Source organism: Phoca vitulina, unplaced genomic scaffold (assembly GCF_004348235.1).
Source record: "Phoca vitulina isolate PV1807 unplaced genomic scaffold, GSC_HSeal_1.0 scaffold63, whole genome shotgun sequence".
NCBI lineage: Eukaryota > Metazoa > Chordata > Mammalia > Carnivora > Phocidae > Phoca > Phoca vitulina.
In genome coordinates this window covers 6,187,768-6,210,161 of record NW_022589766.1, presented here as the reverse complement: position 1 = coordinate 6,210,161, position 22,394 = coordinate 6,187,768, and the positions used below count along the sequence as shown (strand labels likewise).

General features: G+C 39.0%; 1 protein-coding gene across 3 annotated transcripts in view; it reads right to left on the bottom strand.

Moving 5' to 3' along the window:
* The window catches only part of BABAM2 (BRISC and BRCA1 A complex member 2), a 391,146-nt gene that overhangs the window by 268,414 nt on the left and 100,338 nt on the right, over positions 1-22,394 (bottom strand). For all 3 annotated transcript variants that reach the window (XM_032391489.1, XM_032391491.1, XM_032391490.1), the window contains exon 5: positions 3,736-3,930. In XM_032391489.1, the coding sequence (XP_032247380.1) occupies positions 3,736-3,930 (195 nt within the window). The remainder of the gene's footprint in view (positions 1-3,735; positions 3,931-22,394) is intronic.

Genomic DNA, 22,394 nt, shown 5'->3' with positions numbered 1-22,394 from the left:
GATTATTTAATAAGAAAAATGCTAGGATGAGAGGATAAACTAAGTTCAACAAAGTCTTCCTTACAATCCATGCGAACAGATTCAAGATGCAAAATCATCAATAGTTTAAAGCCTTAACCTCTGCACTGTTGGTGGAAACTGAAAACGGTGCAGCCATTATGGAAAACAGTAAAGAGGTTTTTCAAAACTGAAAAATAGCATTGGCGATATGAACCAGCAATCCCACTCTTGGGGATATAATCAAAAGAATTCAAAGCAGGATCTTGCAGATTTATTAGCACACCCTTATACAGTGCAGCATTATTCACAATAGCCAAGAGGCAGAAGCAACTCAAATGTCCATCAACATGTAAATGGGTAAACAAAATGTGTATATACTTACAATGGAATATTATGCAATCTTAAAAAAGGAATGAAATTTATCACATACTACAACCTGCATGAACCTCAAAGGCATTATGCTAAATGAAATAAGCCAGTCACAAAAGGACAAATGCTGCATGATCCCATTTATTGCAAGAATCTAAAAGACTCAAAATGACAGAAACAGAAAGTAGAAAGGTAGTTGCCAAGGGCTAGAAGGAAGGGAAACTGGTACTTAACGGGCATAGAGTTTCAAATCTGCAAGATGAAAAAGTTCTAGAGATGTATTGCACAACAATGTGAAGATACTCAACACTATTGAACTGTATACTTAGAAATGGTGAAGGTGGTAAATTTAACTTTATGTGTCTTTTACCACAATAAACAAAATAGTTTAAAAAAAAAAAACTTGAAAAAAAAAAAACTTGAACTGAACAAACAAGATGATTTGTAACAATAAATTTTAAACCTACTGATTCAAAGGCATTAATCATGTATAAGACCTTGGGAAACATGTCCTTTAAGAAAAGGCTAAAGAATAAAGGGGAAGGAGGCATACTTAACTTAAGGAAGACTAAGTGAAACCTAAAAGAGTTAAGACAGAGAAAGAAACCTAAAAGTTATTCTATGGTTAACTAGACTCAGGTTTATTCATTCATTCACTCAACAATGTTTATAGAAAATAAACAATGTGGCAGGCACTGTTCTAGGTGTTTCTGATACAACAGTGAACAGAGCAGAGATACCTGCCTTCCTGAAATTTTACATTCCAGTGGGGAGAGACACACAAACAATAAACAATAAATGAGTGTGGTAGGCTGCTTCTAAGTGGCTCCCAATGGTCCCTGGTATTCACCCTCTCAATATAATTCCTCCCCTGCGTATGGACTGGACTTAACAAACAGAACACGGTAAATATGATGAGATATCACTTCCAAGATTTGATCAAAAAGACTGTGACGTCTATCTCACACACTCTCTCTCCTGCTTGCTTGCTCTGGTGAAGCCAGCTGCCATCTTATGAGCTGCCCTGTGGAGAGGCCCTGTGAAGAGCCAAGAAGCTGAGGGCAGCCGCAGCCAACAGCCAGAAGCCAGGACTGAACCAAGACCCTCAATCCAAAGGCCCACAAGGACCTAAATGGTACCAACAATCACATGAATGAACTTAGAATGGATCCATCCAGTCGAGCCTTGAGGAGACTACAGCCCTGGCCAATACCTTGAGTTCAGCTTCTCAGAGCCCCAGAAGCAGAGGGTCTATACAGATTCCTGACAAAAACTATGATAATAAATGTTGTTGTTTTAAGTCACTAAATTCTGAAATGGTTATTTTATGCAGCACTATACTATACAACATACTAATTATATGTATGTTAAAAAGAGATGCAAATAAACATAGAGCAGAGTAAAGGTGGGGGGGTGCGAGATTCGATTTTAAAAAAGGGGTGTTACAGGGGCGCCTGGGTGGCTCAGTCGTTAAGCGTCTGCCTTCGGCTCAGGTCATGATCCCAGGGTCCTGCTCTGCGGGAAGCCTGCTTCTCCCTCTCCCACTCCCCCTGCTTGTGTTCCCTCTCTCGTTGTGTCTCTCTCTGTCAAATAAATAAATAAAAATCTTTAATAAAAAAAAAAGGGGGTGTTACACAGGGTGCCTGGGTGGCTCAGTCGGTTAAGCATCTGCCTTCTTTGGCTTAGGTCACGATCTCATGGTCCTGGGATCGGGCCCCACGTGGGGCTCCATGCTCAGCGGGGAGTCTGCTTCTCCCCCTTCCTCTGCTCCCCCACCCCACACTGCTCGTGTTCTCTCTCAAATAAATAAATAAAATCTTTTAAAAAGGGGCGGTGTTACAAAGACTTGCATGTGAATGTTTGTAGTAGCATTATTCATAAGAGTCAAAAAGTGGAAACAACCCAAATGTCCATCAATAGGTAAATGGAGAAACAAAATGTGGTATGTCTATACAATGGAATCATTCAGCCACAAAAAGCAAGCAAGCAGTGACACATGCTACGCCGTGAAAGAAGCGCAAACATATTATGCTAAGTGAAAGAAGCCAGCCACAAAAGAATACCATTGTATGAAGAAAACCTATACAGAGAAAAAGTAGTTGAGTAGTTCCCAACTACTTTGTCTTGGGATAGGGGTAGGAAGAGGATTAACCATAAATGGGCATAAGCGATCTTATCGGGGTGATGGAACCATTCTCAAACTGGATTGTGGTGGTGGCTGCTCAACTTGGCAAATGTATTAAAAATCATTGAATGGGACACTTAAAACAGGTGAATTTACGGTACGTAAATTATACCTCAAAAAAGTTGCTTAAAAAAATTGGGGGGTGTTGGGGCGCCTAGGTGGCTCAGTCGGTTAAGCAACTGACTCTTGATCTCAGCTGAGGTCTTGATTTTAGGGTCGTGAGTTCAAGCCTCACCCTGGGAGCCAGCATGGAGTCTACTTAAAAAAAAAAAATGGGGGTGTTAACACAGGCATCACAGAGAATATAACATATGAGTAAAAACTAAAAAGGAAGGGTGTCAGCCATGAGAATATCTAGGGGAAATATGCCAGACAAGGGGAAGCTACACAGAGACCCTAGGGCAGGAGCACACCTGTGTGTCTACACACAGCAAGGGTGCTAGTACGGTGGAACTGGAAACTTTTAGACAGGAAAGTAAGAGACGAAGTGAGAGAAGCAGTGATGGGTGGAGGGTGGTGGTGATGGGAAGCACGTAGGGCGTTTCTACGCCACTGGAGGGACTTTGGCTTTAGCACGTGAGAAACAGTATATTTAAGTTCTGGGAAGAGGAGAGATACGATCCAACTTGCATTTGTAAGATCCTACAAAGTCAAAAAATTACAAAAAGAGATTATAAAAGGCTCCAGATAAGCTAGCTACCTCCAGAGTTACTGACCTCTCTTGTCTGACTGGCAGAGAGAGACGTTCTACACCGAAAAGGAAGGGGCTCTCGTCAGTGTCTCAAATATGTGGCCTGTGTGACCTGCCTCAGAACCTCCAAGGGACCCTTATTATACAGGCAGGTCCCGATGTTTCACCCCTGACTCGTGAACATCTGGGGATGAGGACAGAAGACTCTAAATTTTACAAACTTCCCCAGGTGATCATTTTGAGGAACATGATGAACCAGATGAACGTTTAAGTCCCTTCTGCTTCTAAGTGGTTCCCAATGGTCCCTGGTATTCACCCTCTCATATAATTCCTCCCCGAGGAATTACACAGAAATTTCGAGAAAGTACACAGGCAACCGAAACCATGTTTATCTAAGGAAATGGCTGGGATTTACTACAAATGAACATCAGAATTGATTACTTTATTACAGAGGAAGTGCCTTTTTTTCCCATCCTCAAAAACACCTTACCCAGTTGTTCTTCTTCCCAGCGTAAATTTCCATGTTCTCTCCGTACTGCGGCTCTTCCAGTAGCGTCTGGTACTCAAACAGGAGGCGGGAGCTCTCCCGGAGGCGGCCGCACTGGAACTGGTGGTACTGCTGCACGAGCTCCTTCACCACAAGCAACAGACATTCAGGGTTTGAAGGGTTCCAGGAGGCAAGGTTCTGCAGGAGCCAAAAATAAAAGGCCAGTGAAAAAGGAATTTTCATACAAATCCAGTACCACATGAGCACAGCAACATAGAGGGAAAGAGTTATGAAAATCTAAGAGGAACAGATCACTCTTAATTAGCAATAAACGCAGAACTGAAGTTAGAAGCATCTTTTGAGCTTGGTGACTTTGCCTGCCTTCTACAAATCCTGGCAGAAAGTCAAGGCGGAATTCCATCATGAGGAGACAGAAACAGTAAAGTGTAGAGCAGGGCAGTGATAAAACAAGAAACCTAAATATCCTAGAAGACCATCATTTTAGCCCTAGAAGACTTAATTTCCTTCTTATTCTTTTATAATTTTAATTTTTTTCTATCTGCACATAAATCCAGCATTATATGCTAATATCATTCAACCCAGATCCCCAGACCATCTGCATCTGTAATACCAGATATTAATAAATTCTCTGTAAACACCAGAGCCCCACAGAAATATAAGCACACCGGTGATGGTTTGGCCTGGAAATGATAGGAATGGAGTAGAGAAGAGGGAAAATAAATCAGGAAATGCAAGGTTCAGAGAGAGGAAGGAAATGGCCATGACAGCTTATGAGCAAGAAAGGAGCTGGGAACAGGGGAAAATCTGGTCAACAGACAGTCATTGTGAAGCTCACATTCATTCATTCAACAATAGCTATCAAATGCCTATTATTAAGCATCAGCCACCGTTCTAGGCAGTAAAGAAAACAAGCCAAGCCCTTGCTCTCCAAGAACTTACATTTTAGTGGGCCAAAATAAACAAACAATGAAATAGATCAGTAGATGGTAATAAATGCTACTGAGCACCATACAGCATGCATCCCAGAAGCCTAGGGAAGGGAGTGGTTCAAGGAGAAAGAGGTGATCAGCTGTGTGAAATGGTGTTAACAAGGTGAGTTAAGGAAGCCTGAGAGCTGGCCACTGGGCCCAGTGACACACCCATGAATAGCATCCTCAGCAGGTGCTCTTTGGTAATGTAAAACGTGACTGTCAAGCATTGAAGAAAGGATACGTAGAAAGTGCACATAGCTAAGACAGACAATTCAAACTGGCAACTAGTGGGGAGTGTGGGGTCCAAGGGCAAGTTCTGCTCAGATGTTTGTCCTCTGCTGAAATGTCCATGTAGAGAAGGGGGTGGGGAATAAGGTGGGGGTGGGAGGCAGAATAGCAGGAGGAAAGAAAGCAAATAGGTAGACAGGGATGGGATCTCCAAGAGGGCTGGCCTTAGAAATGAGCGCAGAGAGTCCACCCATAGGAACGGGAGGAAAAGCCAAGTAAATGAGTGTTAAGTGCAGGCAGGTTGTTCCATGAGGTGAAAGGAGCATGTGGTCCAGAGAGCTTCTCTTTTCTCCTTGAAACAGGAAGGAAGGTCATCAAATGGGAGTCAGGAAGAAGGAAAGGATATTGGAAGTTGGAGAAGTAGTATGAAATAGTCACTTAGAAGAGACATTTAGTAGACTAAATGGACTGGAGAAATGTAGGAAGAATTCCAGATAGCACTAAAAGCCCTACTGAGGTGAGAGGGATAGTTTTTAAGTGAGACCAATTAGCATAAATTTCATTGCCTGGGTGCAAATGTGAAGTGAGAGGAATTTGGATTTAACAAAGCTTGGGACTTTGCCAGAAAAGCACAACAGAAAGAGAGGCAAAGATCTTAGAGGGTTTGCAAAAGAATGATTACAATTATGAACCGTGGACGTTAAGCCAGGAAAAAGACAAGCAAGTTTGTAAGGGAGGTGAGAATTCGTGAAAGGGTGGCAGAACCAATGGTCCTGAGTTTGGTGGATCATTAGGTATTATTACATGGGGAAAGGCTTACTAATAGGGAAAATACATAACCTTGAACCAGGGCTGCTGCAAATTCAAGGACAGTGAATAGAATAGGAATGACAAAGGTAATAAAAGCCTGGTAGGCTAATGCTCATTAGGGTGAGGTTTGCTCCTCCAGTTAGGTCAATCAGTAGGTGTCCGGCAGTAACAGGGCCAGTGCTATTGGCTGAATAAAAAGACTAATGGGTTTGATAACTAACAGAAAACATACTAACAGATAACTACTAAAAAGAATGAATTGGAAAAATGGGAGGTGTGGTCAGAGAACAGGACGGTTACAACCGAGGGAGCAGAGGTGTCTGTAACTGGGACTGACAATGTGGAGTACCACCAAAAGCCTGCCTGGCTGGGAAGAATCCTTTATATGCATATTAAATCATTTATGTAGAGAATTTTAGGGAAAAGGGAATGACAATTTCCTTGGTAGCAGCACTGAAGAGCAAGGAGAACACCTACATACCTCTAGGCACAACGGTATAAAGGGTGTGAGAGAGAAATCAGCTCCAATTTATTGGAGAACATGGAGGGAAAGGAGGAACCTCCAGGCAGAAGGTCAGACTCCAGAGTAGTGGTTACCAGTCTTTGCAACGGAATCACCTAGACAGCTTTAAAAATACTAATACTTGGGCCCTACCCTCCACCTCCTGATTTTGGTTCAATTGGGTTAATCTGAGATCCCTCTCCGAGGTCTTGGGTATTGGGGTGTTTGTTTTAAATTCAAGCTCCCAGGTGATTCGAATGCAAAGCAAAAGTTGACAACCATGGACTTGGAGGAAAAAGGATTACAGAAAAGGTTGCGGATACAGGATATCTGTGGATACAGGACTCTACTGATAAGAGTTGACAGTGTTAATACCCCAAAACACCCAATCTCTAGAAAGCTAGAAATTTAGCATCAATAAAGGAGAACACATGTTACACTACCAATGTTCAACAGGTGATAATTATACTGCTTGCCAAATGCTATATAAATTCTAAGAACTTTTCATATATTCAAGTTAATCCATATCACAACCTTATAGACTATATTACTACACTTTATAGATGAGGCAAAAAGTAGTTCAATATCTTGTTCAGAGCTATTAAGCAATCAAGTTGAGTTTCAAACTTAAGCAATTTGGCTCCAAGTCCCTGCTTAAGCACTACACCAAAGGTTCTTACACATTTTGGTCTTGGATACCTTTTACACTCTTTTAAAAAAAAGTACTGAGAACACGAAAGAGCTTCTGTGTAGATGAATTATAGGGATTAAATTTACTATATAAAAAATGAAAACCCAGAAATTTTTAAAATATTTATTAATTCATTTTAAAATAACAAACCTACTACATATTAACATAGAAATATTTTTAATGAATCACTAGGATTTCCAAAAGAAATAGAGCATGGCATTGTTTTACATTCTTGCAAATCTCTTTAATGTCTGGCTTAATAAAAGAGCTGAATTCTCATATCTGCTTTTACGTTTAGTGTTGCAATATGTTGTTTTGGCTGAAGGATATGAAAAAAAAAAATCCAGCCTCACTCAAATATGTACTTTAAAAAGAGAGGAGTATTTTAATAGCCTTGTCAAATAATTCTAGATATATTCTTCTTGGATACTATACCAAAACTCAACAAGTGGAAGTTTCTTAAAGGTTAGCTGCAGGGGCACCTGGCTGGCTCAGTCATTGAGCATCTGCCTTTGGCTCAGGTCATGATCCCAGGGTCCTGGGATCGAGCCCCGCATCGGGCTCCCTGCTCTGCGGGGAAGCCTGCTTCCCCCTCTCCCACTCCCCCTACTTGTGTTCCTTCTCTCACTGTGTCTCTCTCTGTCAAATAAATAAATAAAATCTTCAAAAAAATTTAAAAAAAAATAAAGGTTAGCTGCAATGTGGAATCTGAAACTGTATTAATAAGCATTTCATACTCTTACATTAAATTCCATTCATCTATCTTGCACTTTAAATATATCTTCTACTCAATGCATGATTTTGTACCATCATGCATTTGGTCATTTAGAAAATACTGATTCACAGAGTTATGCAGATCTTCCAAATATTGACACATTTCATTTATAGTACCACATAATCACATTCATTAATATCATAACTAATAATCTCACCAGAAAAGTCTTCTATCAAAAGAAAACAAACAAAAGGTTTAAAAAAATGCATCCTTTAAAAGGACAGCAATTACTCTGATCTACTAAGTAGTTTGATTTACAGGTACCAAATGACAATGGGGAAATCATGAAATAGGTCTTAAGGGATGTTCAAATAAAGATTTGATGAACAGAGGAAAAAAGTAAGCTCTTGAGCATAGTACAGTGAATGAAAGACAGCCCTAGCTATGAACTGATTTGATAAGAAGAGTACAAAAGTCCTCACTGGCAAACCTCTTGACCTCAAGATTCTGAAAATTCCTTTTGAGCTACTCAAGACCACAAAGTATCAATAGGATATAACGACAAGGGGCGCCTGAGTGGCTCAGTCTTTTGAGCGTCTGCCTTCAGTTCAGGTCATGATCCCGGAGTCCTGGGATCAAGCCCCACGTCAGGCTCCCTGCTCAGAGGGGGGAGTCTGCTTCTCTCGCTCCCTCTGCCCCTCCCCCTGCTTGGTCTCTTGATTTCTCTCTCTCTGAAAGAAATAAAATCTTTAAAAAAAAAAGATATAAAACACAGTACAGAACTTAAAATGATCATTATGTAACTTGCTTTGCATTTCCTTCAGAGATCATCATTAAACATTAATAGGAAAAATATACAATCTTTCATTTCTTCATCAAGTAGTTGAGTCCCTGTTCTAGGACAAAAAGAAAAAAGTTTAGTTGCCTCAACTTGTATTTTTTTAATTCTATCATTTCTCTTCTCTTTAGCTGTTTGGCAAGTTACCAGCCTATATCCCTCAATAAAACTATATATATATATATATATATAAGCTGGCAAACATCTCTTACCAATTTGAATTCATTTCAAGTAATTCAACCTAATTGTTAAATATGTAAAGATATGCCAACAAGTCCCTTCCCATTAAAATACAATCTCTCAGTACATGGAAATACATTTGACCTCTTTGGCCATTCAGTGCACACTTCACTGGGAAATGACTTAGCCAAAAAGCATCCCCATCAGGGGTACAGACAGGCTCAACAAAATAAAAATCCCCCCACTATTGCTACATGACCACTTTCACTTACGTAATTTGTGGTTTGAGCCACTTTGTTTAGAAGGGGAGAACAAAGAAGATATTACAAGATTATGGTCACATCCTAAGACTAGGACATATTTTTAAAATGGTCTAACAAGGCAGATGTTGGAGCTCTCCACTCTCCTGGGTAGAGACAATGTCCAAAGTTTCTTCAGGGAAGTGTGCAAGCCAGGACAGAGTGGGAACCGGGGCAGGTGTGTGTGTGTGTGTGTGTGTGTGTGTGTGTAGCTCAAGGTATAAATTAAGAAGCCTCTTTAGAAAAAAGAGAAAAATAAGTATTTCCCCCTATATTACTAATATGTGTGTATATATATACACACACACACTATATATATATATATATATATATACACACACACATATATTATTCTATATATACTATACTAAGTTCTATTCTACTTATTTTTTGGTCATGCATGAAAGAAGAAATCTGAAATGAGGATGGCCACAAAGAGTAAGTACAGGACACATACTACCAAAGAAAAGAGAATAGAAAAGAGATTTCATGGGGCGCGTGGGTGGCTCAGTCGGTTAAGCGTCTGCCTTCGGCTCAGGTCATGATCCCAGGGTTCTGGGATTGACCCCGCGGAGGGCTCTCTGCTCAGCGGGGAGCCTGCTTCTCCCTCTGCCTGCCGCTCCCCCTGCTCGTGTGCTCTCCCTCCCTCCCCCTCTCTCTCTGACAAATAAATAAATAAAATCTTAAAAAAAAGAGAGATTTCAAAAATGAAGAATGAAACACACATTAGAAGCAAGTGATAAAACCCAATAAAAGTGACTAAACAAAAGCAGAAGAGTTAACGACTGCCATGAAACTTTCCTCACCCTCCCTAAACACTGATGAAGCAGTTCAGGGAGGTGTCACATCAGTGCATTCTAAAGACTGGTTAACTAGAGCAGGTGAAGAGCTCTGTTGATATTCAAGTGCGGACAAGTGACAGTATAGACTATAAATCTGCCAACCCTCTCTTCAGTTCACTGAAGTGTCAGTCTCTAGCCAAACAACTGGCACCTGCCTCTCTACAGCCAGGACTCATCTCACACCCGGCATTAATTCAGGACCCCCTACATCGGCTCCGCTGCCGAGGCTGCCTGCTCCTGGGACCCTCACCCTTCCCACATTTCTCTCTCATCAACACGCTCCACCACATATGTATACTCCCAAATCAATGGCCCCACAACCTTGAACATGCCCAACCAATCCTCAGCTCCTTGTCAGCTTCCGTACGTCAGAAACATAGTGAGGGATACTGTTTTCAGAAGCCTATCTCACCCCCAATTCACAGCTCACTTGCTGAAAACATGGCTTCTGAGCCATACTGAGGCAAATGTAGACACACACAAGGACATCAATCCAGGAGAGAATCGGGAAACAATGTACTAAGTTCATATCTTTGGGGAAATAAAGGAGGAAAATAAGCAAATTAGCAAATGAGCCCTGGGACCCATCACTGCCTAATAATGGAAGGAAAAGAAATCTAAGGGGAAAAAATTTTCTTTAACAAAAACAAATCTTGTAACAAAAATTTTCCATTAATAAAAGGAATTATTTGACACTTCATACCACAAAATTTTGCACTGTCTGGCATTCAGATAAAATAGAAATCAAAATGTATTAACAATATGTGAAAAGCATGCAACCTTACTAATAATCAAAGAAATGTAATTTCTCTGGTTTCTTCTTTTTTGTAAACTAACTTTTTGTGGAAGAAATAATATATACATGGTAAAAGAAACAGCATTTTTCCAATAGCATAAAAGAGCATCAAGAACAAAAGTCTCCCTCACAACTTATATTAGATCTCCCATTCCCCAAGAAGACTACTCTTATCCCCCAGAAAGAGCCACACTGGGACTGTGTAAGGTGCCAACCTCTGACCCTTCTTGGGTATTCCTAAATCACCTCTAGCTTTGATCACTCTGCAACTTCTCCCCCACTCTTTGAAGCTACATACCCTGGCTCCCATGGTTCGACTAGCCTCCCTTGAACCAGGTGTTAATTTGAACTCAGTAGCCTGACTTTTACTCCAAGATGGGGCCTGGGCCCCACAAATTGTCTCTTGCTCTCATGGGACTCATGATCTGGCCAGCTCCTCACTTTTTAAGCAAATAGCTAATGCTGGGAAGGATGCAATTTAATGGACACTTTTACACATGAGAGTGAAAATTGATACAAGCAGTTTATATATTTTTTCCAAGAATCACAAAAATGTTCATTCTCAAAACCTCTTAGAAGTCCTATTTGAGAATCTAAGAAAAAAGCAAAAATAAGGGGGGAAAAAAGCACCATAGACAAAAAATGTACAGTCATTTAAGATATCATGAAATTGCAAATAACCTAAATGCCCGATAATAAGAAATAGTTAAAAAACGGTTATGGTCACTGAAAGGAATAATAAGCAGCCAGTATGTTTACAAATACTGGGCAATAGCATAGAAAATACTATTAAATACTGGCAAAATATTATATGAAGACAAATATAAAACTGCATACACATCATGACCTTAACTTTGATTATCCCCATCCCTTCCTAAGTTCCTAAACCAAAAAACATATATACATTAAAAAACTACTAGAAGAAATGTTAACAACTGATTTCTATAGTTGGGAGCTATTTAGCAGCGTTCTCTTTTCCTTCTTCCTAATGTTCTAGATTTTCCACATTTTCTAATTGTATTGTTATACATATGTATGTATATATGTGCACATACATAACATGTGAATGTACTTTCATAATGGAAAACTATAAATTTTTAAAAATAGAATAGCATACTTCAAATATTTCATTCCAAACTGTGTTTCAATCTCAAAGTTTAAGAAATTCCACTTGCCATTTACATATTTTATAAGGTCAGACTTCAATTGTCTCTTTTTATCAACTCAGAGTTACCCAGTTCCATAGCCTTCTGGAGAACAAATCTTGCATCACTTAACCCTAAATAAATATGCTTTAAGGAACCTTGAACTGTTTCTTAAATTCCAAACCTCGCAGAACATTTCCAGAAAGCTACTGCAATATGCTATCATGTAATGGCAACAGTTGTAGGAATTTATTACGCTTCTCTCAACCAAAACTCCTCTGTGTTACATTTCTCTGAATGGAAGTCTTAGGAAATGACCAATGACATTTTACATTTCTAAAAGAACTGTAACTGGACAGCGTGAATTTTTTAAATGTCACTTCAACTAGGGAATACAAAAGATAAAAATGAATTTGCTAACTGACCTATTTGTAAGAGGACCAAGCATTATCAAAAATGAATATCCACACTGTACGTTATAGCTCCTCTAACGCATCACCTAAAATAATTTAAGTGAAATTATTTTAAACTTCTCTTATACTTTCTTAAAATATAGCAACTTCTTAAAGTACAGTTAACATGAAATGTAAGGGTAGGTGACAGGGAAGCTGAGTTAAGACAAGCTAACTTTGGGACTCCTCAGAGCAAGTCTACTCCCACTTTCATATAACTACCCTCCACACATTTACAGTCATGCAGCTAACAAAAAAGACAACACTCCTGATCATATCCCTTATTGTTAACTTGTGGTTAATGTGTTGGGATTTTATTTTTGAGAAAATTCAAGTGTTAAGAACAAAATGGCATGCATGGGAAGGGAGAGTCCACCACAGTTGCGTTCTGTTCCACTAAAGTGTGTAGGGTACTCACAGAAATAAATATTGGTAAGGCAAAAAAATTAAATAGGGTCATTTTGTAATCCTCAGGGGCTTTATTTTCAAATACTCTAATAATTATCTTCATCCTTATAAGCAGGGCCTAGTGAGTTTGAGATCTGAGATCGTTGCCATGATGTTTGAAGTTGTTAATCATGGTCTTTGAAAGCTCAGTGGGTTCTGGCAAGCACAGAAGCTAATTGGAAAGATACAAATCTCTGACATCGAAATGAATAGGTAAGGAGACAACCAATATAAGGCCATTTCTGGAATCAATATGGGCTAATAAAGGTATTCCCAGAAGGAGTTAGATTAAATCTTCACACCTACTTGGGAACTGTGTCTGACAAGTACATTGAATGTACTCTGGTGAAATGTGGTGATTTGCTGCCTGTGTTCAATGGCTACTGAGGGAGCCAAGTGTAATCTGAGTAGAAGGCACTCCAGACCTCTTAAATCCTGCTTTCACCAGAACACCTCTGCCATTCTGTTTTTTATTTGGTTTGGTTTGGCTTGGGCTTTGGTTTTATTGAAGTTTTACCTAAGATGTCATCGGGAAAAAAATTCTACTGGAAAAATGGATCTTGTCTAATACATAGTGAACACTTCAGTGAAATCTTATGCTCCTCCACCCTTCCTGTTTGTGACCATCTTCATCTTGGTACCAGAAGCCCCGATAAGAGGAATCCAAAAATGACCTAGAGGATCTACAAGCAGATGTGCTGAAGAAATGCATTTTCTCTAGTTTAAGATCTTAGCCCCAAGTCACCAATTAGTCCACAAGTACACAGCTCATGCTTAGAGTGAAAGGGATTTGTCACCTTAAATCATACATATCTTGACAATAAGCAAAATGGAATTGGCATCTTCTCAAAAAATCTAGTCTATTTGGGCCAGCCATGGAAGCTTCTGACTGTGATTTCTCCCCCGGCTTACTCTTAGAGCTCTCCAAGGTTCTGACCTGCCTCCCAACCAAAAACCAACTTCCCTGATTTTTGTTGTGGTTGTTGTTGTTAACTTTTTGTGACCTAGGATCTTTCTAAAAGGGCTCTGTATTGACCTGAAGGATAAAATACAGCAGTCCATTCCGTGGCTTACAATCAATAAAGTCTCCTGGCTACTAATGGTAAAGTGACCCACATTATATGTCAGTACAGAACACGACAATTAACCTATCCTTGAGAAGGACAAAGGTAATGTCCTGAACAAAATCCACAATTAACCTTAGTGGCTGAAAGACCACTTTCCCACATGATTTTCCCAGTGACAGAATTGACAGACTTGTAATAGAAAAAAGGCAAAACAAGGGATCTTAAATCTGAACTTTTTGAAATGCCATTCAATAGGCAGCCTCACCCACAGTTGCTAGATAAGCAAAGCTTCCAATTAACAGAAGGGATGCGGGGAATTTTCAAATATCTACAGAGGGATGACCCACTGGCGCATCACACGAGAATTTTTCTATCATCGCAATTTTGTGCTAGGGTGTCAGAATCATTGGAACTGGTTTACTTTGCTTATTTAGTTTCTTCCATAGGTAAACATGCTTTTAATCTAGAATATACAAAAATAGCTAAAACTATGCCTTTGGTTCCATTTAGAAAATTTAAAAAATTGCAGTATCCCTTCTTGCCCATCAGAAGTTACTATAACATTACCTTTCTGTTCTCCTTAAAAGGTGACCAGCGTGCAGCCCCACGTCATGTTGAACTGCCATTTCAAATAGGTCCCTATTTGAAGGTCAGCCGGGACATTTCTAAGTTCTGCTTCTTTCTTTGGAACTGGGGGTAGATAGATGACAGGACACAAGGGCTGGAGGGAACAGGGAGGGAAGGAATCTCAAGCCACATTCCTTTGTCCAGCCTTTCTTGTTTATGAAGAGGAAGAGAGCAGAGCAGATTCCTTTCTATCTTGGAAACCCCTCAGACGCAACAGGGTTGAAAAGAAGGGAAAGAGTACCCTCCACAGAAGCTTTACTAGCCTTTCCTCTCTCAATGGTATAACCACTTAAAGAATAGGAATGGTAGCTTTTCTATGACATGGATAGAAGGACTAAGATGGGGAACACCAACATCACTGAATAGAAGCACTTTGGAGGATGCAGACTTGAATAATAACTAAATCCATTCTAGCTCCTCTATAAGATATTGTCTATATCCACACAACTTTAAAGTGCTATCTTTTGAATATAAAATCAAATCTGTTTGGGGCCAAAATGCTCAAGTTTTATACCTCCTGTTCATCAAAAAAGTACGAATAAGTAATATGAACTTCAATTTTGTAAAAAATGCCGGTGTAGACTAAAATTTGATTAATAAGTCCTAAGCATTAAAAATCCTTTTGTGTGGCCAACAAAGTGTTTTAAAGAACATAAATTTTAAATTCCTTTAAGCTGAGCACACATCCAGCTCACGAAGACCCCATTACTTACCAAAACAAACAAACAAACAAAAAAACAGAAAAACCCTTTGAGGCCCAAATTTATTGTGCAACTGAAATGAATATTGTTATTTATCTGAGTCACTAATGCCACACACCTTTTCAATCTTTGCTACTCAGATCCTAAGAATAAAAGGCAACACTGCAATAGCAGAAAGAAAATTGGCAGATATAATTTCTAACTTAATTCAAATTGTTTTTCCTGGGGATGTATTTAAATTGTCCAGGTTGCTCGAATATCATCCAGGGATGTGATTTTGAAGGAGACAGCTTGCTACTGGTTTTCCTGGCTGTACTACAAGAAACAACAGTGTGAGCTTATTTTAAGTTAATGTGTGCTTCTGTGTTTCTTTACAAGAAATTAACTGCAATCATTTAGTTAAAGCAAACACTTTGTTAGGGTTTCGTTTTTCACTAGAAAATGTCTTCAGGAGTCTTTTAAACTGAGAGGGTTATGAATCCCAACTTCTACCCATAGATTTTGAGCTTGGAGCAAATTATTTACATCACAGTGAAAGATCATTCAAGCTTAGTGACCCTTTGTGGCACTGAGTGTTTTTTAGCCATAGGTGAGTCACAACATCTTAGAGGAGTCCTACCCATTCTACTGAATCAAAACAGTAATTCTTTGCCTGCCTCAGCCAGGACCAGACCTCAGGGTAAATTCTCATTTCTTTCCAACTGGGTAATCACAAGGAGACCCATAGAAATGGACAGTATGGAACAAGACAGAACAAAGAGCTTCAACCAAGTTATTTGTAACTAGAGAAACACTTGCAGGCCCTGGCGCCTGGTTTCTGACCCCTGCCCTAGAGGATTTCCCTAGCTAGACCTGGCCTCTGGGCTACAATGATTTTTATTATACAACTGCTTCTCCTGACCTTAGCTGAGCTCCTTGAACTGAATTCCAGACTTGTGGACTTGACAGATCCTCCTCCTCTTAGTCAAAACCCCAGTCTTGGGCCTTCCTGGCCAGTGGTCTTAAAGTCACCAGTATCTTAGTAACACAATGTGTGTGTAAATGATGAGGGGAAACATCAGCTAAAAAGGAGGCTACCCCAAGCTGTTTCTGTTAGTCCAGCCACAAGCAGCTATAAGAAAAAAAGCAATGCAAAGTAACACTAACTAAATGAAAAGATATCCACAAAATATAATATATGGGGTAGTAGAAGCTTTCAGTGTCTTTATCCTTCTCCCTAAAAACTCCACCTCCTAGCCCCAGGACCATATAACATCATTGTTCTAAATCCACATGTAGTAGCCATCTATTGTTTGATGTCCAACATCCATTTCCCTCCTTCTGGTAACACAGATTTCCTTTAGGAAACCACTCCTCCCCATTCTCAGGTGTGGGTTTTGAGTAAGAACCTCCACTCCGAGCCCCATGGGTGCTGACTGCCTAACCCTATCAACACTTCCTGCACACCTAGCATCTACCCCTGAGATAAATGAAGACATCAGTTGAGATTTCTGCAAAATAAAAGCATTCTTTCTTTCCACGGGAGAATATAAAGTCTGAACTGGAGTAACAACTCTGTGTTCACAAGAAAAGGGACTGAGCTACTGGGTGGATATGAAGACTAAGAATAAAATCAACACAGTGAAAGGCAGAGCAGAAAAGAAAAGAAACAGAAAGAAACTAGGTTCTTAAATTACATTATTTCAGCCTTATCTGAAGCCCACCTCTGGTCTTTTAAGTTCTATAAGCTGATGAATTCCCTTTATTGTTTAAGCCAGTTTCAATCAGATTTTCTGTGAAAGAGGAAGAGGAGGAGGAAGAGGGAGAGGGAGAAGAGGAAGAAGGAGAAGGCAGAATAAAAGAGTGCTAATACACCCTAACACTGTATCTCCATTTTACCTCCCTCAGGAGAAACCACAGAGGGAGAGGTGCATGAACTCTTACTGAGCCACGTAACAATTCAAGAGACCTATAATCCAAAGTACAGATTCAGTGTGGGTCCTGATGTTTTCTTCGAGAGAAAAAAGTTAAGTAGTTCCTTATATAATCTGCAGAAAAATCTACATAGAAGATTAATCTATTTCCACTAACCCAATAACGATTACAATTATTTCTCTTAAGGGAAAAATAAATAAAAAGATAGAAAGAAGGGAAAGATGGAAGACTCTACCCTTGTCGATTATATTCATTCAATGAGCATAAGATAAATGCATCTAAGATAGAGCTCTTCAAATACCAGTATGGTTTTGGATTGGAGGAGGGGGCAGGTAATAAAGCAAGACTTCTATAAAAGCCAATAGTCCTGCTGAAGGGTGTAGAGGAGAAAAACGAACAACCACTGTGGTTCCTGACACGGGTCTGGGGGCTGTATTTGACAAGCCTCGGCACAGTAGTGAGCTTAGAAAGGAGGTCTTCTCTGGCTCTATGGTCCTGTAAACAGATGTCTTTACCTTTCCTCCGCTGACTGAAACCTAACCAGCACATACGACCTGTACCGGGGTGGCTCACGAATGCTGGCTCCATGCCAAGCTGGAAATGTGAACCTTTGGCTAGTAAGCCTTTATGTCTTTTGCACACTTTCTCTCTCCAGAGAAACTAAAACAGGGCCCCCACAGAGAAGCCCCAGTGACTGCCTTTGAACCATTTGTAAACTTAGCAATACACAACGATTACTCAGTTTTATCAATTTTCACTTCCTCACTGTCCCTCTCCAGCCGCCAAAGTCGCTCCTCATCAGTTCTTACAAAGCTGGGCGGCCCCTCACAGCCAACTAAAGAAAAGCGTTTGTTTCAAATGTACCATCTAAACAGCCATCCCTGGAGCTCAGTTAGAGAAACGTGTACCCCTCCAATGAAATGCCTCAAGAACCTTAACAAAGCTCTAATATACCGAGCTACTAATTTCTATTCCTGACAACTCACTATCATCCAACAGAATAGAGTTCTTTTTATCACTAAACACCAATTTTTTTTTTTAATTTCCTTAATACAAGGCTGTTAATATGCAATCTTCACTGACCAAGAAAACCTGATATCTTCCAGCAAGTATTTGAAAACTTCTCTACCTACAGCTTGAGTTCCCATCCGGGCTATCATCAGAGTAACCGTGGAAGCATCTTAAAAAGGCAGATTTTCGAGTCCCACCCGCTGAGACACTGGTTCGGCAGACGTACGGAGTGATACATACTCCCTGGCCCTAGTGATTTTTGGAGTTGCATTCAGGCATTCTAATGCAAGGCAGAAACCCAGAAAATCTGATCATCTTTCTGATGAATTTTCTCACTGAGATCAAAGACCCAAGTAATTTCACATAAATTCATTAGGCCTTCACATAAGATCCACTGTCTAAATGATGGCGAAAGGCTCCATCTACTAAAGCTTCCCATTAAAGTTGCCTCACACATTTCCCAGGTATTAAGAGAATGTGTCTCCAGACCTCTGACTTACCTCTAATAATTATCACCTGGAATTTAGGGCTTGCCATATCCAGGAAAAAAAAAAAAGTCTTCAGCAATGGGGAGTCAACATCATTCTTACTAACATGTTTCTCCAATAGTAATGATTCTCCTAAACTTGATCCCCTCACCTGCCTAGATCAGTAATATCTTCCAGGCTCCTCCTAGAATCCCATCATCCCTAATTTAATGTCACCTATGCCCCAGAAGAAAAGCACCAAATAGATTACTAACATGGTGTGATCATTCTTAAATTGGATGTATTTAACTTTAAATCACCATCGTTTCCCTCAAATGTCTTTGTGATGCTTTCATTAATATTAAGGAATTATAGAGGGGTTGCAAATTGGCAGCCTCAGATTGCAGACATGCTTTCTTTGAACCATACAAATTTTTTATTTTAGAATCTTTAGACAAAGCATACACGCTTCAGTAGGTCACAATCCCCACCAATTACAACTGCCTTTACACCTATGTTTTTCACTCATTTTTATTACTTGGCTGGCTCCTACAGGCATCTGAGTTTGCAACACGTGAATTAAGATTTTAGGGCATTTCCTAGAAATATTTTTAGTTCCCTCCATGGTTCCTTCATTTGTGGTAAATACCTAATGTGTTTATTGGTGTAAGCAAAATGCAACAGAATAAATGGCTGAAGTTTCTCAGGCACTGAAACTGAAAGATAAAAAGAAAGTTCACCTACTCAATGTGCCCACTAATGTTTGTAAAATAAATCACTATCTGGGTGATCCAGTTACTTCATTTTAACTTCCCTCTATTAGACCATAAACAGTCTGAGAACAGGGACAGTGCCATTCATCTTTGCGCAAAGACTGGGCTGGACATGGGCTGTTCAACGTGGACACTTGTCAAGTGAATGATCACGACTATTCAATTCATTATAAACTAAGTTAAATGTATTAAAGGATTCAAAATTTTTCCAGGGTCAAGAAAGATACCGGCTACTGGGAGCTAAGCTGGTCTGTGTTTTGAGCAGAAGCAGACAAGGGAGACTGAAGAGCAGTTCTGAAAATACAATATTGCAACATGACTAATTATAGTCAGCAATCACAAAAAGTTTGAACAGTCTGAAAAATATTATCTTAAAATCATTTCAAGATACCATTTCTTTCCAAAGGTTAGCACACTTAAAATAAGGATGAAAAAAAAAAAAGTTGTAAAAACAAATTATCATGGCTCAATCGACAAGGTCTAAGGGATACAAAATAGCACATTAAATCAGTTCCCAATTCAAAAAAACCTGCATGAGATGTTGATCTTCCTGTTTTTCATAAACCTTATAATTGTGCTTCCAGAAAACTACCAAGCATCTGCCTCTATGTAGCTAATTCATTTAATCTTGGAGCTCTCACAAGGAAATAGGGAGTATATGGTGCCAGGATCACTATCTTCTCTAGCCAAAATCATAATGCCTTGGAGCCAATTTCCTCTTGGTAAATTTTGATCAAATTCCTTCAATTTGCAGCTTCCTTAGTACTGGTAATGGCTGCATATGTCACAAGTTAGTATATGCGTGTGTGTGTGTTTAACAATATACACCATAAAGTTAACAGTAATACGTAGACATGTGCACAGAGGTGAACATACCCGTGTATGCAGCCACACATATATATCCATGCATACTGGGTCCTATACACCTCTTTATTTGACACTCTGTGAATACCACGGTCACAAAGCCCATTCAGATTTCCTTAATCCAGTAATAATTCTCTGGTAATTAACATGACTTTGGAAATCTGCATTAACCAACTTTACTATGCAGCTACGACATAATGATAATCAAGGTTAACAATAATAATAATTCTGATGGGATAAACAGTCCCTTAAAATCTTCTGAATCATCAAAGAAAGATCAAATTATGTTCTACTTTTAGCGTAAAGGGTATTTTATCAAAATTCAATTATTTTAAAAGAATTGGTGATCCATATATGGCTTATCTAGTAAATTTTTAGTCTTAATATTTGATTAATGAGTATACTTTATTTCCCAGTTATTCTTGATAAAGGAGAATGTCTATAATTTTTAATATATATGACTCCTATATTCAATGCGCACATATTACATGCATTATTAACAGGGATTGCAGATTAACCATAACAGCATGTTTTACAACTATGATATATAACTCTTCAATCCTTGAAGTGCCAAACTGTTCACTCTCTAGTTGTGGTTGTTACTCTTTAAAACTAAGCCACATCAAATATAATTCTCCTTTCCTGACGAATCAAGGTCATTATTATGAGAATATATTATACTGCTGCATTTTTTTAAGAGTGGTATCATTAGGGGTTTAAGTAAAAAGGTCTATCTTCCTTAAATAACTCTAGGATAATGCCCCTTTAGAATCTTTCTGTTGTTTTTGATAGTTCTTTTCAAATCACTATACACACATTTGTCTCATTTTGCTATATAACCCGTATCATTGTAGATCTTAATCTTTAGTCATATGTTATACACAATTATCTAAATAAAAACTAAAGATGCCTCTAATTCTCATGTATAAAATAAAGCACATAGTCCCTATGATGGCTGTTACAAAATCAAGAACCTGTTTTTTTTTTAGGGCTGGGGGTTATTTTTTGTTTGTGATATGACCAGGTGGTTAAAGGTACATGAAATCGGAGACATGTATATACCTACCAATTTATAGGAAATTCAGAGGAACAAAGGAGCATGTTAAACTATGCCATGGGCATATAATCAACAAAATCCAGTCTGTGGTAATTTCATAAAACAAATGGCCCTGCTTCTTCAACCATAAACTGCAAATGGAGACAAAAGGAAGATGGAGAAAGCTTATCAGCTAAAAGAAACTTAAAAGACATAACAATCACAATATATGGATTTTGGTTCAGACAATTTGAAATTTGAACACTGAGTAGTTACTGGATAATTCTAGGGAATTACTGGTAATTTTTTAGACAAGATAATACTATTTTGGTGATGTCTTTCAAAAGATTCCTATCACCTCACACCTGTCAAAATGACTAAAATCAACAACACAAGAAACAACAGGTGTTGGCAAGGATGTGAAGAAAAAGGAACACTCGTGCACGTTGGTGGGAATGCAAACTGGTGCAGCCATTCTGGGAAACAGTATGGAGGTTCTTCAAAAAGTTAAAAATAGAACTACCCTATGATTCAGCAATCACACTACTAGGTATTTACCCAAAGAATACAAAAACACTAATTCAAAGAGATAACTGCACCACTATGTATATTATAGCAGCATTATTTACAAGAGCCAAATTATGGAAGCAGCCCAAGTGTCCACCAATTGATGAATGAATAAAGAAGATGTGGTGTGTGTGTGTGTATATATATATATGTATGTATATACAATGAAATATTATTCAGCCATAAAAAAGAATGAAATTTTGCCATTTGCAATGACGTGGATGGAGCTAGACTGTATTATGCTAAGCAAAATAAGTCAGGGAAAGACAAATACCATATGATTTCACTCATGTGTAATTTAAGAAACAACTAACAAGCAAAGGGGGAAAAGAGACAAATCAAGAAACAGACTCTTAATTATAGTCTAACCACAAACTGATGGTTACCAGAGGGGATGGGTTAAATAGGTGATGGGGATTAAAGGGCACTTGTGATGAGCACAGGTGTTGTATGGAAGTGTTGAATCACTACATTGTGCACCTAAAACTAATAAAACACTGTATGTTAAAATAATAATAATAATAAATAAATAAAAGATCCCTTATCTTTTTGAGTAAATACCAAAATATTTACAGATGAAATGACATAATGTATGCGATTTGCTTCAAAATAATATGGTAGGGGCCCCTGGGTGGCTCAGTTAAGCATCTGACTTTGACTCAGGTCATGATTTCAGGGTCCCGGGATCAAGCCCCAGC